The sequence below is a fragment of the Antennarius striatus genome, chromosome 5 (assembly GCF_040054535.1).
Source record: "Antennarius striatus isolate MH-2024 chromosome 5, ASM4005453v1, whole genome shotgun sequence".
NCBI classification, from domain to species: Eukaryota; Metazoa; Chordata; class Actinopteri; order Lophiiformes; family Antennariidae; genus Antennarius; species Antennarius striatus.
Window position 1 is genome coordinate 8,352,240 of NC_090780.1, and position 22,612 is coordinate 8,374,851.

At 41.3% G+C, this 22,612-nt stretch overlaps 1 protein-coding gene across 1 annotated transcript in view; it reads right to left on the reverse strand.

The window, feature by feature from the left end:
• Positions 1–20,744, reverse strand: part of LOC137595465 (protein phosphatase 1 regulatory subunit 1A-like) — a 40,732-nt gene extending 19,988 nt beyond the window's left edge. Inside the window, exons 1-2 of the mRNA XM_068315600.1 lie at positions 20,393–20,744; positions 7,764–7,824 (exon numbers count right to left, since the gene is read on the reverse strand). Coding sequence (XP_068171701.1) covers positions 7,764–7,824; positions 20,393–20,473 — 142 coding nt within the window. The 5' untranslated portion in view covers positions 20,474–20,744. The remainder of the gene's footprint in view (positions 1–7,763; positions 7,825–20,392) is intronic.
• Between the last annotated feature and the right edge of the window lie 1,868 nt (positions 20,745–22,612).

The window sequence follows — 22,612 nt, forward strand, 5'->3', positions numbered from 1 at the left end:
GGGTTAGATGGAGGCAATTGATTTGCTGTGGCGACCCCTGAAGGGAAAAGCCGAAAGGAAAAGAAGGAGAAAAAGAAGAAGAGGATTTTTTTGATTTTTGCAAAAACACTTTAATCGCACATTAGATGAAAGTGCTAATGTGCTTCAAATATACTAAAAACCAATAAAAATAAATACAATTTAAAAATCAGTGCATTATATCAGGAAATTTGCAAGAGTGAGTTGATCATCAACTAAAGTACATAGGACATTTTTGTGACACCAGATGTTCCTAAAGTTATTTAGGTCTATTGTCATTTTATAAAAACCAAATTCTAGTCTTAAGCGACATCTGATGTTACAGCAAAAAACAGTAGCTGCTTCTTGAACAGTATTGTTTTCAATTCTAAGAAGAAGAAGAAGAAGTTTTAATTGTACTACTACCACTAGTAGTAGTAGTAGTAGAAGTACTGCACATCCAGGTCCAGAAAACAAATATATTAATTCTGGTATTAATATTTGAGACTATCTGCGCTGCAGAATGACAGAGAAGGCGAATAAAATCAGTGCTCGTCCCTCGTGACCGACTCTCTGACACCAAACCAGACAAGAACAGATGAGTCTTCTGATTACAGTAGTCTTCATTCAGCCAAGCCATTTAAATTTAGCTGCCTACTGCAACTTGTGCTGCTTCATAGTTTCTGTGCTCAATTTAATGAAGAAAAATGAGAACATCATGAAATTTGTAGAAAGAGCAAAGTAGTCTGAACAGACATTCATTATCATCAACCTTCAAAAGTGCTTTACATTTTTATGTCACACAATAGTCGGAGAAAGACAGAGACAAAATGAGATGTTTGTGTTCATTTCTAAACAAATAATAACATGAGGCTCTTATGGATTCTGGCACAAAGAGATTAGTTTATATTTGTCAGATACAGTTTTTTCTCCTGCACCCTAAAACTCTACATAAGAGAATTATTTTAACTAATCAGCCAACATGTATTTCTGAGAGGGAGAACAAGTTCCATTTTCCCGAGTTAACTTACTAACTAGGGAAAATGGAACTTGTAATGGAATTGAATTTGTAATAGAAAATGGAACTATAATTTCTGTGATTACCACTCTAAAACATGATGTTATTAGCAGAGGTAAGGTTTGGGAATGCAAAAAGAAACTGGGAGTCATACATTAAGTTGACAGCTCATCAATAAATGCAAAATACAATAGCAGTAGGTAACAAAAGGTTGTGGGTGATGTGCTATTTGGGTTAACAGTGCACAGAGCAGAGCAATCGGCAGAGAATTAAATAATGCAGGGATGCGTCTGATGTGTGGCACACCATTAATGGATCAGCACGTTCCGCATCATCATATCAGTATCGTTGCATTCCCCACATAGCACATGCCCACTCTTGCAGTCTCTCTCTCTCTCTCTCTCTCTCTCTCTCTGTCTCTCACGCACACACACACGCACACACACACACACACACACACACACACACACACACACACACACACACACACACACACACACACACGCATATATGATTTTGCTTCCACTGTCAGGCCTTCTATCTAAATCTTTATTTTTATTAATTCTTTTCCAAAACGTCACAATTTATGACATGGGGAGGAGATACACACGGAGAGAAGCAGTCAAGTGCGATACTAAATAAATGTCCCAGTTTGAGATAAATAAAGTATATCTATCTAGTACAATTTTTCCATTATTTAAAACAGGTTTTATTATTATTCTCTCGGTGTCTCCCACCCACAGTCACAAGATAGCAAAAGTATTGTATAGTATTTTTAAATACTATATTATTTTCATGTTATATTAAATTTCAGTTATAAGATGTATAAATAATTCTCAAAATGCATAATTACAATTGTGAATATGTACAAGAATCTGCAGTCTCACTCATAATGTGTATAATGACATCGGTAAACATGGAGACAATTATGTGACAGTGACTTCCCAGACCATGGTGCTTTCATTTCAATGGTATTGTCAGTGACAATGTCAACATGTGGTCATCTATGAATATATTTCACGTAAGTTAAGAATATTTACATGCTACCATTAGCCTGCTTTGATTATCAGAACTCAGCTTACAAAGTACTGCATGCTGGAAAAGTTTCTTTTACCGCAATCAAAAGCATCGGACAAAATATAGTTTTGGCAGAAAGTTAGTGGATCACCAAATTATTATAATTCATCCTACAAGGAATAAAATGTCTGAGATGCTTCACACAACAATTCCTCCGATAATTAAGGTCATTTTTCTCTCTTTTCTTCTTGCTGTAGTTAAATTCAGCAGGTCACCTACATCAGCAAGATTTAGCCTCAGAAAACCTTGTACGCTTGTTGGAGAGTCATGTGTTTGGTTTGTGTTTTAACACACACAAACTGATCATTGGTATCCTTGAGAAATAAAAATTTAAAATTGAATACTAACACATTTGGTTGCAATCTCATAAATACAAGAGGCCAAGCAGACTGCCCGTGCCTGAAACCAAAACCAACAAAAAAAGCAAAAGAGAAGATTGACGCTGTCGACTCAGCGCTATCTAAAAAGTTTTAGTCAAGAGGGTTATTCTTTTCTACTGTTGGACTTTTTCTTTATTTTTCATTCCATCCTGACAGCAGTTCTCTCATTGAGCATCATTTCATCAGCATTATCAGTCTCAGCCGAGCTATCAACCATCACCACAACCACCCTCTGGAGTCCAAGAAAATTCAATTTACTGCTGCTCAGGACACTGAAAACTTGTCAACACTTAATAGACACATGTGTTTCAATTATTGCTGTAATCGTTTATTGTTGCAGCTTCAGTATCTTGTTTCTACTGATAAATATCTGATCCAACATGTTTTATTTGATTTTCCCTGCTTTTGTCCACATCCACATACCTTAGTTTAAGAAGCATTTTTTCACTAATTAGCCTTTTAAATTTCTATTTAATTTTTTCCCCTAATCTCCCTTTAGTTTAGGAGTATAGTTAGGGGCAGCATTATACAGTATAATGTATGTTCTCCCCATGTCTGTGTGGGTTCCCCCCAGGTTCTCTTGCTTTCTCCCACCTCCAAAAACATGCAGCTTAGGTGGATTGGTCACACCAAATTGTCGATAGGCAAAAGCGTGTGTGAGTATTTTTATGTGGCCCCATTGGGTGTTTCATTAGGGGTGTACCCCACCTCTTGCACATAGCCAGCTGAGATAGGATTCAGGAGATCCATGACTCCCAAAGTCGAACAAGCAGATATAGATGAGACAATCCGAGATGATTGTGACCTTCTCGTCAACAAGAAAATGGGTGAATGGATGGATGGTTGGATGGATGGATGGATGGATGGATGGATGGATGGGTGATGGATGGACAGACAGATGGAGTATATTTAGGAGTTCCTGTCATAATTTATTTTAGACAGAACACCAAATTACTGAATCAAACACAAACACGTGAACATGAAACCATGAGGAAGGCAAACAGACCACAGATGATGCTATTCAATCAGCTCAATCAGGAAGTTAATTTATTTTCTCTCCATTTTCTTGGCAAAAACGCTAGGTGTGCTGTTTCTCAAGTGACAAAACACTGTTAACAATACAACAGTGTCGCAGCAGGAATCCTAAATGGACTATAATTTTTTCATACAAAGAAAAACACCCTGGGGACTCCTGAAGCAGTTGCAGGGTACCGGCAGGCCAAAAGGACTGCAGCCTTGGCTGTGATGGAGGCAAAACAGAGGGTGTGGGAGGAGTTTGGAGAGGCCATGGAGAAGGACTATCAGACGGCACCAAAGTTGTTCTGGAGGACTGTCCGACACCTCGAGAGGGGGAAACGAGGGACCATCCAAGCTGTATATAGCAAAGATGGGACACTGTTGACTTCGACTGAGGAGGTTGTCGGTCGGTGGAAGGAACACTTTGAGGAACTCCTGAATCCAACTACCCCAACTGACCCGTCCTCTGTTGCAGAGGCGGAGCTGGAGGATGATGGGGGATCCGAGTCAATCTCTCGGGGCGAAGTCACCGAGGTAGTTAAACAACTTCACGGTGGCAAAGCCCCGGGTGTTGATGAGATTCGCCCGGAAATTCTGAAGGCTCTGGGTGTTGAGGGACTGTCGTGGATGACACGCCTCTTTAACATTGCGTGGAAGTCTGGGACAGTGCCTAAAGACTGGCAGACTGGGGTGGTGGTTCCTCTTTTTAAAAAGGGGGACCAGGGGGTGTGTGGCAACTGCAGGGGCATCACACTCCTCAGCCTCCCTGGGAAAGTTTACTCCAAGGTGCTGGAAAGGAGGGTCCGGACGATTGTCGAACCTCAGATTGAGGAGGAACAATGTGGGTTCCGTCCTGGACATGGAACAACGGACCAGCTTTTTACTCTCACAGGGATCCTAGAGGGGGCTTGGTAGTATGCCCATCCAGTCTACATGTGTTTTGTAGACTTGGAGAAGGCGTATGATCGAGTCCCCAGGGATATACTGTGGGAAGTACTGCGGGAGTATGGAGTGAGGGGGCCTCTCCTCAGGGCCATCCAATCCCTGTACGCCCAAAGTGAGAGCTGCGTTCGGGTTCTCGGCAGTAAGTCGGACTTGTTCCGAGTAGCTTTTGGCCTTCCCCAGGGCTGCGCTTTATCACCAATTCTGTTTGTGATTTTCATGGACAGGATATCGAGGCGTAGTCATGGTGAGGAGGCTTTACAGTTTGGTGGCCTGAGGATTGCATCGCTGCTTTTTGCAGATGATGTGGTCCTGTTTGCGTCATCAGCCTGTGACCAAATCTGAGGCCAAATCTGCGGCCATGGTCCTCAGCAGGAAACTGGTGGACTGCCTTCTCCGAGTGGGGAATGAGGTCCTTCCACAAGTGAAGGACTTTAAGTATCTTGGGGTCCTGTTCATGAGTGAGGGAACAATAGAGCGTGAGATTGGACGGAGAATTGGGGCAGCAGGAGCGGTATTGCAGTCGCTTTACCGCACTGTTGTCACAAAGAGGGAGCTAAGCCGAGAGAAGAAGCTGTCCATCTACCGTTCAATCTTTGTTCCTACCCTCACCTATGGTCATGAGCGATGGGTCAAGACCAAAAGAACGAGATCGCGGATACAAGCGGCTGAAATGGGCTTTCTCAGACGGATAGCTGGTGTCCCCCTTAGAGATAGGGTGAGAAACACTGCTGTTCGCGAGGGGCTCAGAGTAGAGCCGCTGCTCCTTCACATGGAAAGGAGTCAGTTGAGGTGGTTTGGGCATCTGGTGCAGATGCCTCCGGGACGCCTCCCTAGGGAGGTGTTTCTGGCACGTCCAGCTGGGAGGAGACCTCGGGGCAGACCTAGGACCAGGTGGAGGGATCACATCTCAACACTGGTCTGGGAATGCCTTGGGATCCCCCAGTCAGAGCTGGTGGATGTGGCCGGGGAAAGGGAAGTTTGGGGCTCCCTGGTGAAGATGCTGCCCCCGCGACCCGACTACGGATAAGCGGTGGAAGATGGATGGATGGAAAAACACCCGTAGTTTTCACATCTTGAGTACATGGCTTGCTTGCCATATTTCCAGCTGTTTGCCTGCTATGCTGCACATTTATGATACAACAGAGGCAGGGAAGGAAACTGGAAGCAAATGGATGAGTCAACGAACAAGATAACTTGCTCAAGGAGCACTTTTGTGTTTGATCATTGCGGTCCCGTGAGAGGACGTGGTTGTTTTTGTTGCTCTGCTCCAGCATGCAGATCCCTTTAGTGCAGGGATTCCCAAAGTGTGGTGCGCGCACCCCCTGCGGTGCGCGAGCTGCCGCTAGGGGGTGCGCGAGTGTAATGGCAGCTGAGCACCTTAAAATACATAAATAATTAAATAAATAATTTAAACACTTTTTAATGGAGTATTAACAGTTTAAATATTTAAATTCATTCACGGAAATCATTTGTAATTTTCAATTAAAAAACGTTTTGGGAACATTGTAAATAAAAATTTAAAAAATACCCAAAATGCACTTGGCTTTCTCCTAGCTACGTGCTAGCTTGTTGTGATAGCAACAACAATAATATGCCAAAATGCATAACTGGTTGAAAACGGGCAGTCCGGTATTAAATCTGGGAGAAATGAAAGAGGACAGGATACATTGGCCCAACTGAGAGCTGTGCAGTCTACCAAGCTGAAGAAATCCAGCAGGAAAAAGGGAGTGATGATGACGAGACAGGGGAAACTGAAAATGAGGAGCACAGAACACAGAAAACTCACCCGGACACCTCATCAGGGAGAAGGGGGTAAAGAACACAATGAGACTCGTACTCGAAAGAGAAAATATGATGTTGAACTTGGGCCTATGTTATTTTGATTCTTTGTGGCGGAGTAGCGTATTTGTTACCATTTGATAACTGTTACAGTTTGTTAAATAGCCCTATTTGTTACATAGCAGGGCTCGAAATTGCGCCCATTTTGGTCGCATATGCGCCCATTTTTTATCAGTGCGTCTATTAACTATATTTGGGAGCACTGCATAGTAATAACTGCTGTTCATCACTCATCTGTAGTCGGCTCGCTCGGCGACCATTTTGACTTAAAATATTATTATTGTCATTTTTATATTGTTACAATTATTCTCCCCACCGTTTCTAAAGCAAGAGATCATTAGGCCCATTATTGCACAATCTATTCTGTGTTAACATGAGCCTATATTATTAAACTTGATACCTATATGGCTATAAAGACTACGCCTTTTCTTTCTTTTCTTTTTTTCATGTTTTGGGCATTGGGGGTGCGTCAGCTAAGTCGGGAGGTAGAAGAGGGTGAAAAGTTTGGGAACCGCTGCTTTAGTGCATAACTGGAGCTTATCTCGAATGACTACAGGAAACAGGCAGGGTAAACTCTGGACAAGTTGCCAGTTCAATACAAGGCCACACAAAAAGACAGACACCATTGATGCTCACACTTGAACAATGTATTGTGGCCAAGTTGCCCAAGTTACATGATTTTGGAGGTGGGAGGAGGTGAGAACCCGGAGAAGAACCCAAACATACATATTAGGAGAACAGACTCCACACAGAGAGGTCTCGGGTGGAATTTCAAATGTCTTTGACTCTTTGCATTGAATACAACATCATCAAGCAATATATTGTGTTGTCCTGTGAAATACATGTCAATGTGCATTCCTGAGAGATTGCTTTTAAATGGGAACACTATTTTCCACGGTGGTGCAGTGGTTAGCGCTGCCGCCTGACAACACGGCGGACCCGGGTTTGAGTCCCGCTCTGTGCGGAGTTCGCATGCTCTCCCCGTGTCTGCGTGGGTTCTCTCAGGGTTCTCCAGCTTCCTCCCACCTCCAAAAGCATGTGCTTCAGGTTGATTGGCCGTTCCAAATCGCCCGTAGGTATGAGTGTGTGCGTGCATGGTTGTATGTCTTTGTGTGTGGCTCCGCGGTGCACTGGCCTCGTGCCCAGAGTGTCCCCCGCCTCACGCCCTGTGCCGCTGAGATAGGCTCCGGCTCCCTGTGACCCGCTGCAGTGGTAATCTGAAGATGACTGACTGACTTTATTTTCCTTGTTTATCTTCCAGGCATCACAACAAATGACTGAATGTTAGTTTCAAATGTGTTAGGTCTGTTGTCATTTGTGCCATGTCAGTGTGCCTCCAGATATCAGAGAAAAGATAGTACAGTAATCAAAAACAGGAAACGGGTGTTTAGAAATTACTGTGCGTGTGTGTGTGTGTGTGTGTGTGTGTGTGTGTGTGTGTGTGTGTGTGTGTGTGTGTGTGTGTGTGTGTGTGTGTGTGTTTGCCTTACCAGGTGATGACTGATCACTAGATGCCACTAAAGTGGCAGGTGTGGGTCTTCGTCTTCTGATCTGAAAAAGTAGAACAGTTTCATTCTAAGGTTGCAAATGGTTCCTGTTTGAGTACATTGTGACCAATTTTTCCCCAATAAAAATAATAGTAAAACTTCAAAAAGCTTATCTAATATGTATGTGTTTCAGATTGTAATGACAAAGACTAGGAAACTTAATGGATTATACTGTAACAGCCAATCAAAATAACCAATAACGCTTTGAAATTTGACATATTTGAGCATTAGGCAATCACGCTCAGTCAAGCCCTGCTGATTTATTTTTGTTCAGCAGCAATTTTAGACATCAATTTATATGTTGATGCCTGCAGGACATAGCACAGTCTGGGTGAAGCATATTTTGGTTTTGGCCGTAGTACATTTTGAAGATGTCAGAGCCAGTTGAGAGCCACAGTGAGTGTCACTGTGCTGTGCAATAAAATCAGCAGGACAGTCTGCCATGACCTACTTGCTTCTTGGCTTGTGACTGCTGGAGCATTCTGGGATAATGCAGTACTGCACATGTAAGAAAATTCACATTCCACTCAAAATCTACAGCGTAGCGTTTGAAAGCTTTGCTAGATGTAAAAACTTGCAATAGTTAGAACTGTTCGCCATTCCTGAAGTATGCAGACACTTGATTTATCTGTCAGCCTAACTAACAGATAATAAGGAATAAGGAGAACAGAAATAGGAAAAAAAACAGAACAGGAAAAAATCTGTTACCTTTGAGCACCAAAGTTAATTTCCAATGTTGTAGATAAATGTTTAGAATTAGATGTATCCAATCATATCTCTTTGCCTTTAATTTATATACATTTCCTGTGCAGACCACAAGTTTTGTAAGAATTATTAATGCCCATCCTTTGAAGGGTCATCTGAGGGAGCTGGAGTCTATCCCTGCAGATTGAGTATTCGGCGGTGTAGAGTACAATCTAAGCCGGTATTGCGACACCAAACACTGAGCTAAATTCGCCAAAGTTAGTGTTCATGAAAGAAAATTAAAAGGCAAACTGCAGTTTTAGCAGAGTGTGTTCATGAAATCTGCAAAAACATGTTTTTAGTGAAAGCCAGCTTTATTGTGGATAAAGAAATAGCCCACACTTCCAAGTCTTTTTCAGTGGGAAGAAGTGCATGCTGCAGGTCTGTGAGCAGGTGCATCACGACCAAATACAGAATTTTAGAAATGTCAGTTTATCAAGAAACTCCATTGCAGACCGAGTTAAGAAAGTGGCAGAAAACCTGGCAACACAGCTGGCTGACGAGACACAAAGCTACATAGCTTTTTCATTAGCTGTTGATGAAAGCACAGACAAAATGGATATAGCGCAGCTATCAATTTTTATTAGAGGCGCGAACTCAGACCTTTCTGTCACTGAGGACCTGTTGGATGTAGCTGCAATGCATGGGACAGGACAGGATATTTTTGATGGGGTGGAGAAGTCCGTGAGTAAAAATGCAATGCCCTGGGAAAGGTTGGTGGGATTAACTACAGACGGTGCGCCGGCAATGTGTAGCGGAAAAACGGGCTTGGTTGCAAAAAAAATGAACTGCCACACACCTCTGATAACATATCATTGTGTTATCCATCAAGAAGCTTTGTGTTGGAAAGTGCTGGGGTTGGATGACATGACCACGGTCATGAAAACACTGAACTTCATTGGGGCGCGTGGCCTGGATCACAGTCTGTTCCAGCTGTTTTTGCTGGAGATGAACTCGGACCATGTGGATGTGCCATTCCATACTTGGAAGTGCGATGGCTTAGTTGCTGTGTTGTGTAACATAACCGAGCATCTTGGATGATAGAGAGAGGATCCAGTTGGTGTGTTCAAGGACAGACATCATCTCCTCATCAAAAACTAACCTAAAAGCTTAACCAATTTAGTTGAGAACAGAGTCAACCTTTATTTTTTATTTTTAGTAGATTCTATATTCCATTTCTTTACTCAGTTGGATAGTTTGATCCGTGATTGATGGAGTTATGTGGGTTTCATCGCCTGACAAATAAAATGGATTTAAGTTATAACGGAGCAACAAGCAAACACATTTTTTCTGTGCAGCTGTAATGTTTGTAACTTGACGAAGCAATACATTTTGAGTTATTGAACGTTAGGAGTAGTTACATTTATGTTACATTACATCAAGTTACATTTAGTTATGTTAATGCTACATCTGGCCCTTTGTGGACAGCCATTATGCTGATGTGGCCGTCGGTGAAAATGAGTTTGACACCTGTTATAGTGCATCCTTTCTATGTCTCCAGAAAGACACACAGATACTGTACACTTGTAGTTTGCAGCTGTTAATCTTGACTGACTATCTTTAGATTATAATGCCTGAACACAGTTGTAATTGCAAAAACAATTTGCTGCAATAAAAAAAAGAGCAGCCAGTCTCACTGTCAGTCTAATTGGGCATTCAGATCTGAGGAGCCTTGATCTTTCTTTCCTTTCAAATCACAGTGATGTAGTACTGCAATGCCATGTGATTAACAGGAGGCACTGAATGATTTCTTCTTTCATCATCAGACGTCATCAAACAAATTTTGATTGAACCCAGAGCTCATGACTACACGTGAGGGTTGTAACATAGACAGAGTGATAAATGGGGAGCTTCACCTCATGACTCATTTCTCTCTTTAACAACAGCTGACTGGTAGAGCAACTGCATCACTGTGAAACATCATCAATCCACTTGTGTAGTGCCCATTTCATTTTTCCCTCACTTGTGACGACTCTAAGATACTTAACCCCTCCGCTTCAGGGAGGGACTCCTCACCTAATCGGAGTGGGCACTCCCCTGAGAACCATAACCTCAGATTTAGATGTGTTTATCCTCATCCCGGCCACACTCAGCTGTAAATGGCTCTAGAGTGAGTTGGAGGTCATTGTCTGACGAGGACAGTAGGACCACAGATCAGAAACAGTGACAAGGAGCAGCTCTGGTGGAGTCCAACTCTAAGTAGAAACCAGTCTGACACTGTCAGCAAAGCAAACCAGACTCTGACTTTAGAAATATACTGGAGACTGGACGGACCGGAGCAATGTGCTGTCCAACCTTACTTCCCCACCAATAGGACTGTTTTACAATAGAACTGTTTAACAGCTGCACCAGCTTCAGTCCCAGTGATGAGTCAACCCATCTTCAAATCTTTTTTCCTTAGTGGAATTCATGTTATTGGAATTGAGGAGCTCCTTGAAGTATTCCTTCCACTGCCCGACTACTCCCTCAAGTTGAAGTCAGCAAGTCCCTTCCAGTCCCATAATGTGGGCAAAGGGTCACTTTCCCCTGAGTCATCGAACGGTTTGCCAGAATTCTATAATTTAGGGTCTTCAGTGGTATCACTAAACATTTTCCACAACTGGTTCTTTGCCTCCTTGATGACCAAAGCTGTGCATTGCTTTGCCTCTAGATTCTTGGAGACCAAAAATGCCCTGTAGGACTCCTCCTTCAGCCTGACGGTATCCCTCACCTCTGGTGTCTACTAGCAGGTTTGGAGATTACCGTCATGACCAACACCGGCAGTCGTGTCAACACAGCTCCACGCAGCTCCCTAGATAAGCATGGAACATGGACCATTTGGATTCCATGTCCCCCGCCAACCACATAACATGAGCAAGGCCTTGCTGAAAGTGGAAGTTGTAGACCAACTTGATTGGATCATCAGACAGATGCTCCCAGCAGACCTTCACTATCTGTTTGTGCCTTTCAGATTTAAATTTTTTTTTTTTTTTTAATTTTATATACTGGTTTGATCCCCGAAGGGAAATTAAGAACGCACACTCTAGCTACTGATTACAAATGCATGCATACATTTATGTTTGTGAGTACAGGCCCCTGTATCACACACACACACAAGGGGGCCTGTAGGCATGCAGGGGAGGTAGAGTGGCAGGCAGCTCCTTCTTGGTGCGCCTCAAATGAGCAATTTGTAAAGGGGACGGCACCTTGCTCAAGGGTGCCTCGGCAGTGCTCCGGAGATGAGCTGACACCTCCCACTGTCAGCTCACCTCCGGGTATTTTTGGGGGGGCGGGAGCGGGAATCGAACCGCCGATCTTAAATCATAGGACGACCTGCTCTACCGCCTGCTTTACCACTGAGCCACTGCCGCCCCCATTTGTCTAGCATTTTCCCCACCACCTGACCCAGCTCACCACCAGGTGGTGATCATTTGGCAGCTCAGCTCCTCTCCTGAACAGAATAACTACAAAGTTGATCGTAGATCTATGTATTAAGGTGTACTGCTGCCACACGCACCTGTGGACCCTTATGCTGTAACATGGTGTTTGTTGTGGAGTAACTGTGGGTAGCATAGAAGTTCAACAACTGAACACCATTCAGGTTCAAGTCAGTCTGGCTGTTACTCCCTCCAGGTTATGCTGTTATTAACCCTGTATGGGTGCATTTCTAATACCCGTCTCAAGCACTCCAGAAAGGGTGGGCACTCCGACCTGGTGTTCATTGCATGCACACAGTCAGAACCCTTTCTCAGCCTGAAGGTGCAAGGAAACATTTAATACACTAGAGTAAATTCCAATCCATAGGATGAGAGCCGGGGAGCCATGCCAACTGAAGGCCTTTAGTCTAAACTTCTCAGTCTCCTGCAGTAGTCAGCAGGGAAGCGGCTGGTATGCACTCATGCGTTTGAGTAATTATCATCTGGGATATTTTCAACCACATTTTGACTGACCTTTCACCCAGAACCTTTCTGCCATGGGAGATCCAACCGGGGGCAAATTGCAGTTGCAAAGTGCCCTAGATAACACAAATTGATTAGCAATACTGTTAAATAAAACAACATCATGAACGAATCAGTCACCGCTATCCTCAGTGTGTAAGTCCCTCTTCTCCACAGATAGTCTTACAGATGATGCTAACCACAGCTAATTACTGAATTTGACTTTATGTCATGTAAAGACAGAGTAATGTCAGATGAGACCTGCAGTCTATATACAGAATGGATATTTATGAAACAATCTTTGTTTTGTTTTCTTTGTTTTTTTTCTTTGTTTTCGCAATAATCTCACTTCAGATACCTGAGGGCCACACCAGACTACTTCAGACATCTACTTTATAGTTTTAGACAACTACTTTCTAGTTTTAAATAGGGCCTTAAAAGTTCAGTTGTACAGGGGTCCTTTTTGATATCCCACTGACAATAAAATGAAAAACAACTTAGAATCTTCAAAGCCATAGTTTTGTGATGTTACTGGTCCCTTGAGAAAGCTGTGGCAAACACTTCAAAGCTTGAAACTACACAGGATTATTCTGAACTATCTCTCTGTGGTTCGGATCAGTCAGACTTGCAGAATGTTTCAAATCACATCTAGCTGTAAGTTTTTTTCAGGGATTTTTATTCATTTTTACGGCTGATTTTCTTTTGTTGGTATCTATTTTATGTTATCTTTATTTTTATTTCTTTGTGTGTGAATTGTAAATCTGTTGGCCTTTTGTGTTTGTTTTGGTGCTATGCCAAGAAAATCAAACCCTGAGCCCACACTGAAGCACAATCAGCCACGGCTGTGAAGTAGCGATTAAACCCAGAGTCATTGCTATTCTCCTCACCCGGCAGCAGAGCAAACTCCCTGAGTCTTCACTCACACAAACACCGCAGTTTACCAGATGTGATATTTATTTGCTTAGGATAAAAAAGTATTGAGCAACCCATCACTGCCTCCTTGATAATATTACCCAGACTCAAACTAATCCTCACCTCTTACACATAAAACTAGCCATACAAAATAGAAGGCAACAACCTCTAACCATCAAGAGGTTAGAGGTTGTAACGTAGAGTAACATAGATTTAAAGACAGCCAAAATGTGTCATACTTTACCCTTGTGGTTTGTTTGTTTGTTTGTTTGTTTGTTTGTTTGACTTTATGATGGGATGGGAACTGTTTAATGTCATGGAATAATTACCATAGGGAGGGCAAACATGAGGAATAATGTTTTGACTAAAAATCTAGATTGAGGAGTAAAGCCATTCCCGTCCTTTCTCTGTAAGAAAATAAGAGGTTAGTGCTTCTGCAATACGCTCAGAGTTCAGTTGTGACCTTCATGAAAACAATGTGCTCACAGGCTTCCATCCCTAATTCAGAAAAAGGGCACCAGCATGCAATAAATTTATGCAGGTAAAAAGGGTTTAAAAATGAAATGTTGCCACCGCCTTGTTATGTGTTGTTCGGTGCTGCGATGTCAGAGATTCAGTATGATGCTCAATCATTCATGCGATTCCTCATCCCTCATCCTGTCACTTAAAGTCTAATCTCAGTACTGTTCAGGCCAGTGTTCTCAGCTATTATAAATCCCTCTATTCAGAGCCAAATGAAGGCACATTTGGCTCTGAATAGAGGGATTTATTATATTATAAGGACAATGAATACCCAGATCATGGACTTGTGCTTTTTTTAGTCCTGATTTGTTTTCTGTCCTTTGCCTCCCTGTCCTCTAGAAATTACATTAATCTAGAGACAAATTTACAAAGTCAAAAATGTTTATAATTAAACTTACCACAAAGTCTGGAGTCAATCCATGGTCTCATCTATCCCTTTATACACATCTCACATTTCATTCAGTCAAATAAATGTTGTTGCTTATCATGAGCCAGACAGTAATTATTTTTCCCACATAAATGCATTTGTCGTTGCAAATTAGCCTTATATTAGAACACCCACCCCACCCCCCCATCATTAATCCATATTTTTGGTGTAATAGAGGTTAAATGCTATCACTGAATAACAGTTGGGATCCTGGACAACTGCCTCGTGACAATCTGTAGTCATTACTGAATTAGCAGAAAGCTGATAACAGACAAAGCTCGATAAATATTGATTTTTCTATGGCTGTTAACTGTAACTATTTGTACTGTGACAACTACTACCTTCTAAACATTAGCAAACCTAATGTAAATTGTCTGTAAATACACCGAACATCAGAACCACATTGACAGTGAGTATATTTGTAATGCTAAAAATACTAGGACTAATTATGACAAGCCTATTAAGCATTAAAGGAACACCAGTGCAAATCATCTTGTCACGTGTAAATAGTTGGAGCTAATGGTGTGTAAGTGGTTACTTTAGTCAGGTTCACTGGGGTGGTATAATCACAAGAGAAAAAGGTGTAGAGATCTCATTATTCTTCATGAACACGTCCAAAACTTAAAAGGTCTGCTGTACAAGCAGTTCAGTAAGCTCAGAGAAAGGATTTTAACACAACAAAAACATACTGTTTCTATGTATAAAATAATGACCTTGTGATAAAAACAGGTCTAGGTTCTCTTTGTGTTCAAGACATATGCACTATGCGATGTTCTACTGCAATCCAAAGTCCTTTGTAGAAAATTGATCCCCTGGGGTAACACAGTGATAGTAAAGTTCTCATTGAAGGACAAAAGATTATCAGTGTAGAGAGAACGAGTGAGGACACTCATCCATGAAAGGCCTGCAATAAAAGAACACCTCACTGCAAACGGATATGATTCGTCATCATCTCAGCAAGAAGAAAGCTGACTTCCTTGGTGAAGGGCTTCTGAAGTAATTCAAGATAATTTCAGGATGAATGTCAACATCCGTCTTTCCCCTTGTGTTTCACCAGGTTACATAACATACTGCCTCATCATACATATGCACACACATAGCACATACATACAGTTAATTATATGTGAACTGCAGTAAAGTATTTTTTTAAAAAGAGGAATATATAATTAATTTTTAGTTTTACCAGTGCCTTCAGGGTCCAGCTTACGGTCTGCATTCCTCACTGAACCCATTAGAATATTTAGAAGAGTTCATTATCAACTGTTTCAATCAATCAATCAATCAATCAATCAATCAGCTTTTACTTGTAAAGCACTTAGTCACATCAACAGACATCTTGTCTTTCTTCACTTTAAATTAAAGCTGTCAAAGAAAAAGCTCTGTTTAAATGAATGGTAAATCAGCTGTGTTTATCATGCATTACACTTTCACATTATATTCACATACTTCTCAGGTAGCACAGATTCCTTCGACCATTCTTTTAAGTTCACTGTGTTAATTAGGTTTTAAGTCAAGGTATGGTAACACCAACTAAACCTTTCGGCTCGTCTTGTTAGTGGTCGCTGTGGCGACCACCAACAAGACGAGGTTACAATTGGCAACTACTTATCTTAACTTCATAAAAAGACCTGTAAGAGGGATTATTTAGTGGTCATGGACTGGACTCAGCAAACACTATTGAGCAGATCTCTGATTTAAAGAAGCCTCTTGTGATGTTCCTGATCTTTTCCAAGAGTTTATTGAGCTCTACTAAGTGGCTTAATAAAGGGATTGTGAGCTGTCAGTCACATAAGAAAGTCAATACCACTCTGACATCTTAATGTCGAATCTAAAGCTGTCAATAGACAGAAGGTATAAACACTGGTCGGTGTGCCTGATCAGTTTGTAATCCAGCATGTTTAAAACTACCCATAGCTATGTTTAATAATAACAGGGAGAGACCAGAGACCACTATCTTGGCACTGTCTTGGTCTCTATGGTGTAGTCAGTACACACTGAACTCCAATGTGAGATGTGATAAGGGTGGCACACACTGTATGTGAGTCTGGATAAGAGAATGAGTGTTATGCTGTTGTTGCGAGGCTTGGACCTCAGGGAGGATGTTCTGGATGATAAGTGGTTCTCTACAGAGGCTGATTCACCATGCTGGGAGGTGTCAGGTTTCAGAGATTACTGAACCACGGGTGAAGCCCCCTCAGCGTGACATTCACAGTGCTTTCAAACACAGTGACAAGCATTTATTTATTTATTTTTGGTGTAGCTCACAACAACTGTTGGACTTTCTGTGTCTATCCTGTTTCTCTCTCTACACATGCAGGATAACGTGGATGCCCACAGGGGTCTTTCAATTAATGGAAAATGCAGTGTAAAAGGGAAAAGTATCAGTGGCAATCAAGCAAAATTTGACCATGCTTATTAAGATCAAGGCCTAAATGCTAAAACAGTAAAGAATTCAGTTGAAATTGACCTGTACAGCTACAGTAAAAGGACATCTGTTCGCTGGTACAAGAACAAGTAAGTGTCAGGCTGAAGGTGTTGATTTCAATGCCTGAGTCCTGGAGTTAAGTTACCTTTAACTAGGAAGTGGGGCGGCAGTGGCTCAGCGGTAGAGCGGACGCCTTGGAACCAGACAGCCCCAGCCATCGGCGGCTCAATTCCCGCTCCAGCCAGACATCCTCGGAGTGTGAGCTGACAGTGGGAGGTGTCAGCTCACCTCCCAGCCACTGCCGAGGCGCCCCTGAGCAAGGCGCCGTCCCCCCCACAAGCTGCCCATTGGGGCGCACCCCCGAAGCTGCGACCCGTCCCTCCAACTCCCTGCACTCGTTGTTATTAACTGCATGCCTACAGGCATGTATACAATGCATACAATGTTTGTGTGTGTATGCTGACTAACACATATATATGCATGTACAAAACTGGAGAGGAAAACATAATTTCCCCATTGTGTGGACAATTAAAGGTGGATTATTATTATTATGAAGTAATGCTGCTGGTGAATCTGTTGGTTCATTCATTTTTTGTTTGTTTACAGACAACTACATGCCACTTTTTCAGGAACCTTGGTGGGAGGGATGGAAATGCAGTATGGAAGAACCTATTAGGTTTTGGAGTGATTTTGGATCAAAGGGTGAGTTGGGGACTTTTTTTCTCCCTTTTACAAACATTGATGGTTTTATGTGGGCAGTTTTTGTCAGTTTTACATAAACCAAATGATGGATTGCTATAAAACTGGACAGAAGGATGCGGCCATGGGCCAGGGAAAATATAACCACATTTTGGAGGGGATCCAGATAATGGGATTATTTGTTTTGTTTTGTTTTGTACATTTGGGGTGTAACCCACCCCCCACTCGCCCATCAGTAACACCCGTGACTCGCAAAGCAGCTGAAGACGCGACGATTCCAATTGTCGGATGGATGGATGGATGGATGGATGGTTGGATGGATTTTAAGGCATTCTAGTGCCATTGTAGTTACATCTGTCTGACTTACAGACAAATGATATTAATAAACAGCAAATTAATGAGCTCCATAGCTTTAGGCCTGAATAATCTTGCCACCCATCCTTTGTACCCATCAGCTGACATCTTCAATAAAATTGTAAGCTGAAGACTCCAGACATCCAATTTATTTTGTGACACCAGTGGTTACCATAGTAACAATGACTACTATTTGATTTCATTTGGTGGCAGCAGTCTGGGGTCAACAGACAATGCAGCAGCACGTACTTATGCTTGCAGAGCAGACACACAAACTTCTGTTTTAATGAAGTCGCTGGTAGAACTATTTTAATTTTATCATATCACAGGCATGTCTGCAGGCTCTTTGACTAATGCATAGTGTTCACTGTGACTGGTCTAACCATAAAAGCAACATTGTGTTTTAGTTAGTTATTTTTATTAAAGCAGTACATAAGTTTGGGCAGTACCTTTATGCATGCTCTGAAAAGTCTGTAAGGGAGTGAAAGTAGACGGAATCTTTTATCAAAGGCTCACTCCCTCATTAACTCATGCATTAATACATTTGTGAACTATGACCAAACATTTACCTGATAGGAAGCAGTACTGTAAATAGGAATCAGATTCTTGTAGTCATCATCATATTGGGTTATCATTGACACCTGTAGAGTTGCTCACCAGTCATTTTCACACTTGATGTCTGTTTGCAGGACGTCAAATACAGCAGTCACTCTAAAAACTTTTTTAAAAATGAGACATCATTTCCACCTTTAGCATCAGCTTCATTCACACAGGCTCCAAGGTCCTATCAGCAATAAAAAAAAATTTTTTAATTCTTTATTTATCACATATTGGAGGCTGTGTTTCTCACATTTGATGTTTTTGCCTGAAAAGGTTCCATATTGGTTTGGTTCATGCACATCTACATTAACAAATGAGTTTATTCACTTCAACTCTAAACAATAGCTCTTTAATATTTGACCACACTCTGTTTGCTCTTATGCCGCTGAAATACAATGATGCCCTAAGTCATGCCTTTTTGTTTCCCTTTAGAGCATTACATGGGAGGAAATTTTGCGGTCTCAAAAAATTAATTCTCATAATTAAAGATAAACAAATTAACTTTAAATATATAGAGCCCAAGCAAATTGAATAGGAAGAGATTTTAAACACAGGCATTTAGCTATTGAAAGAAGAACGCTGCATTAAATCCTTCCGCACTGAATTTGATCTCATGTAATTGGAGGCAACACTTGTAACACATGTAACACTTTCTAATCTAATCTATGTTGCTTTCAATCTAAATGCTGAATTATATTAGATGGACATTTTTTTCAATTTCCGATTATTAAAGTATCTATCTATCTATCTATCTATCTATCTATCTATCTATCTATCTATCTATCTATCTATCTATCTATCTATCTATCTATCTATCTATCTATCTATCTATCTATCTATTTAAAATAATAATACATAACTATCACCAAAAGTAAACACCGCCACAGGGCAGAAGAGTCTCAGACACTTCCTTACAAGTGAGCTTGGTCATCTTATATATCTTCAGCATACCAGAAGCTTTACGTCTACCTGAACCATAAACAGACTGAATTGTCCCCTCAACCATAAAATCAAATGTCCTCAGAAGGGCAAACTTACATATAACATATATGCATAACACTCGACCCACAGTAATATCCTCAGCCGAACAGTGGGAAGATGGAAGAAAAGGAGAGTACAAGACTCATTTATATTTCTGTTTTACTCAAGGCTCATTCAATATGAATTGTCATCCAAGTTCATGCCATATTTATAAAAAATTAGAAAATGGGAGGGTTTTTTTTCTTTTTTACATTTTCTAAATTATGTGAATTTTACCCACTGGGTATAATTCTGTTACAAAGAAAAAAAAATTCCCTTGTGTTTTTAAGAGAGGTTCACTCACAAGAGCCTGAAACAAATGCTTATGTCATCGTCATCCTGTGACAACGTGATAATATAGCTGACAATGTTATGAAGACATTTTGTTATGGCTTAGAGCATTTTCTTTCATACCAAGGTTATGTTGTGACACCACCAGACAACTTTAGTCAGCATCTCTCAGCTGCGCAGTGTGTGCAGTCAGTCACTCCAACCACAACAACACCAACACCCTGGAGGCACACCATGACGCCGCTCACTCTTAACACCACTGAGACGCAACATCTCAAGAACCCTGGTGCACCCCAGTGGCAAAGGAAAAATCAGTTTTAAATTAATCATTTTTACTCTGCATTGACGAAACAGGGTACTTAACAAGAAACTTGTGTTATTTTAAGTAATACTGCACAACAAATAATGTGCTTTTTATTCCTCTTATCTGCACCTGCTTGTTCTTGATACTGGAATAAATGTCTCATTTTCTTATTTATTTTTTGTAAAGTGACCAGAATAAGTTATTGTATCCCTTCACATGTTTTCCACTGTAATTTTTAATAAAATTCCAGTTTCCTCACCGACACATACAGAAAAGTCCTGGATCGGCCAACCCACCTCCCAACTCCCATCTCCCACTTCCCCCCCGTTCTCCCATTCCTTTCTCCCTCTTCCTCACCTGTTCTGCTGCCTCTGGATCCAGGTGGGTGTCCAGCAGGGGAACAGTGAACTGTATTTTTCTGGGGCTTCCAGTTTCCATGGCTGCCAAATCTTTCAGAGAGGATGACACAACGAAGTGGAGTAAGATGTGATGATCCGTGGGAGAAAAGGTTAAAGACTGATCGAAGCAGGGAATGCAAATTAGTGCACTTCAACCTAGGGAAAACTGATTACTCTTGTAAGCTTTAATTAAATTATCTATTATTTCTTCTTTATGTTTTAACACAGCTTCCTCTGATGATGCCCTATTTATAGTCTACTCTATATTTCCTATCCTCAGCTGGTGTCTTCTCGTGCTTCTCTCTCCTTCTCTCCTGGCTCTCATCGCTGAGGCAAGGGCGTTCTGGGATAGGAAAACCTCTCCTTCACTCTCATTGGCTGCGTCTGACACCACTCGTACAAGTCCCACCCTCTAGTCGCATTTCTTCTTGCCTGCATTGGATGTCTGGGATCAGGGCTGTGCTGGAGCAAGGCCCTGCACACAGGGGAGAGAGAGAATTGCAAAGACATCTCTCTCTATCAACGCATGTGGAAGGAAGACTGCAGGATTCAGCTTCTTCTTCAAGGGGAAATATTTTTAAAAATCACCATCCTACATATTTTATGTCAACATGGTGTTTCAGACAAAGAAGGAGGCATGTACACTGTGACTCACTCTCTTGCACACACTTAAAATGTAAAACCAGTTAAATTTTTATCTGCATTGGTTTACCAGCATTTTTACCCAGATCATGAAGTAAATTTTACAGACAAATTTAAGATACAGCTATGAAAAATATTTTTTATTTTATATCTAACTTAGCTTGTTTCTGGTCAAAACAATTTTTATTGATCTCATGGTCTCGTGTGATTGGCCCTCCATCACACGTCTACAGGGCCCTGATATCTGACACCAGCAAGTCACCATATGTCTGCTGTTTTGTTCCAGATTTTCAATAGCCTTGTAGGTGTGTGTAAATAGTTCCATTCTGTGAAGCTTGAACCTTCTATATCAAAGTTGTCATTTTACACTGAAATATTAAAGAACATTTAATTTTAGTGTATATGTCTACATTATTATTAATATACAGTTATCTTTTCCAGTCCTGACTCCTCATTTAGGAAATAGATGAGCAGATCTTTTTGCAGTTTTCTTCAGACACTGACAAGTAGCTTTAGAGAAGATTTAATATATTTCGATGTCTGTAGACTGGAGAAACAATGAGGATGTCTGAGGAGATCTGGGCTTTGTGTTTTGGATTACAGTTGAAAATAAACATTTCACCTAAAATCATGAAACCAAATCACTGCCATTAATTTGTCTTCACCATCAAACTTTTAATTTATCAAACTAATTAAAAGTAAATTTCAGCATCAGCTATCTCGTACCAACTTTAAAAAATGGATTAGCTTAGTACAGTAGCTGGCAAGTGCCACAAGTGTGTAGATTTCTAATGTTTAACACCGTTTTCAAATTCATGATATAAAGTATGGCCCCCAGGCCAAAACTGTTCAATAATGTTTTCATTCTCACCGAAAAGCATTTGCACCTAAAAAGTAAGAAAATGTACATCTATTTTTAATCTTTTGTCATAAAAGGGAATTTTAACAGGAACACTGAGGACAGCTGAGTGGAGCATCTTGGGTCATACAAACCCCAGCAGGGTGTTTACACAGTCATCTTATGTGTGGATGAGCAAAGGAAACAGATACTTAGAGAAAAGGGAAGTTTTCCTGTCTGCATGACATGTTTTTATCATATGAAATGTAATCTGGTGGTGGTCTTAGCACATAAATGTAATTATCTTTCACTGAAACACATACACACACTTAAAATTAGATTTAAAAATCATTAGTATTAAAGTCAAGAATGTAGCCGCAAGAGGACACAAGCCAGTGTCTTATTGTGCTGGTCCCAAGCCCGGATTAATACAGAGTGTTGTGTCAGGAAGGGCATCCGACGTAAAACTTTTGCCAAATCAAACATGGGAATCAAATTTACGACTTCCATACCGGATCGGTCGAGGCCCGGGTTAACAACGACCGCCATCGGTGCTATTGACCTACAGGGTGCCGATGGAAATTGGACTACTGTTGGTCGAAGAAGGAGAGGAGGAAAGTGTGCCCGTAGGAAGAGAGAGAAGAGGAACGCCAAGAGTGTAGGACTGAGAGTAGGGACGTTGAATGTTGGGACTATGAC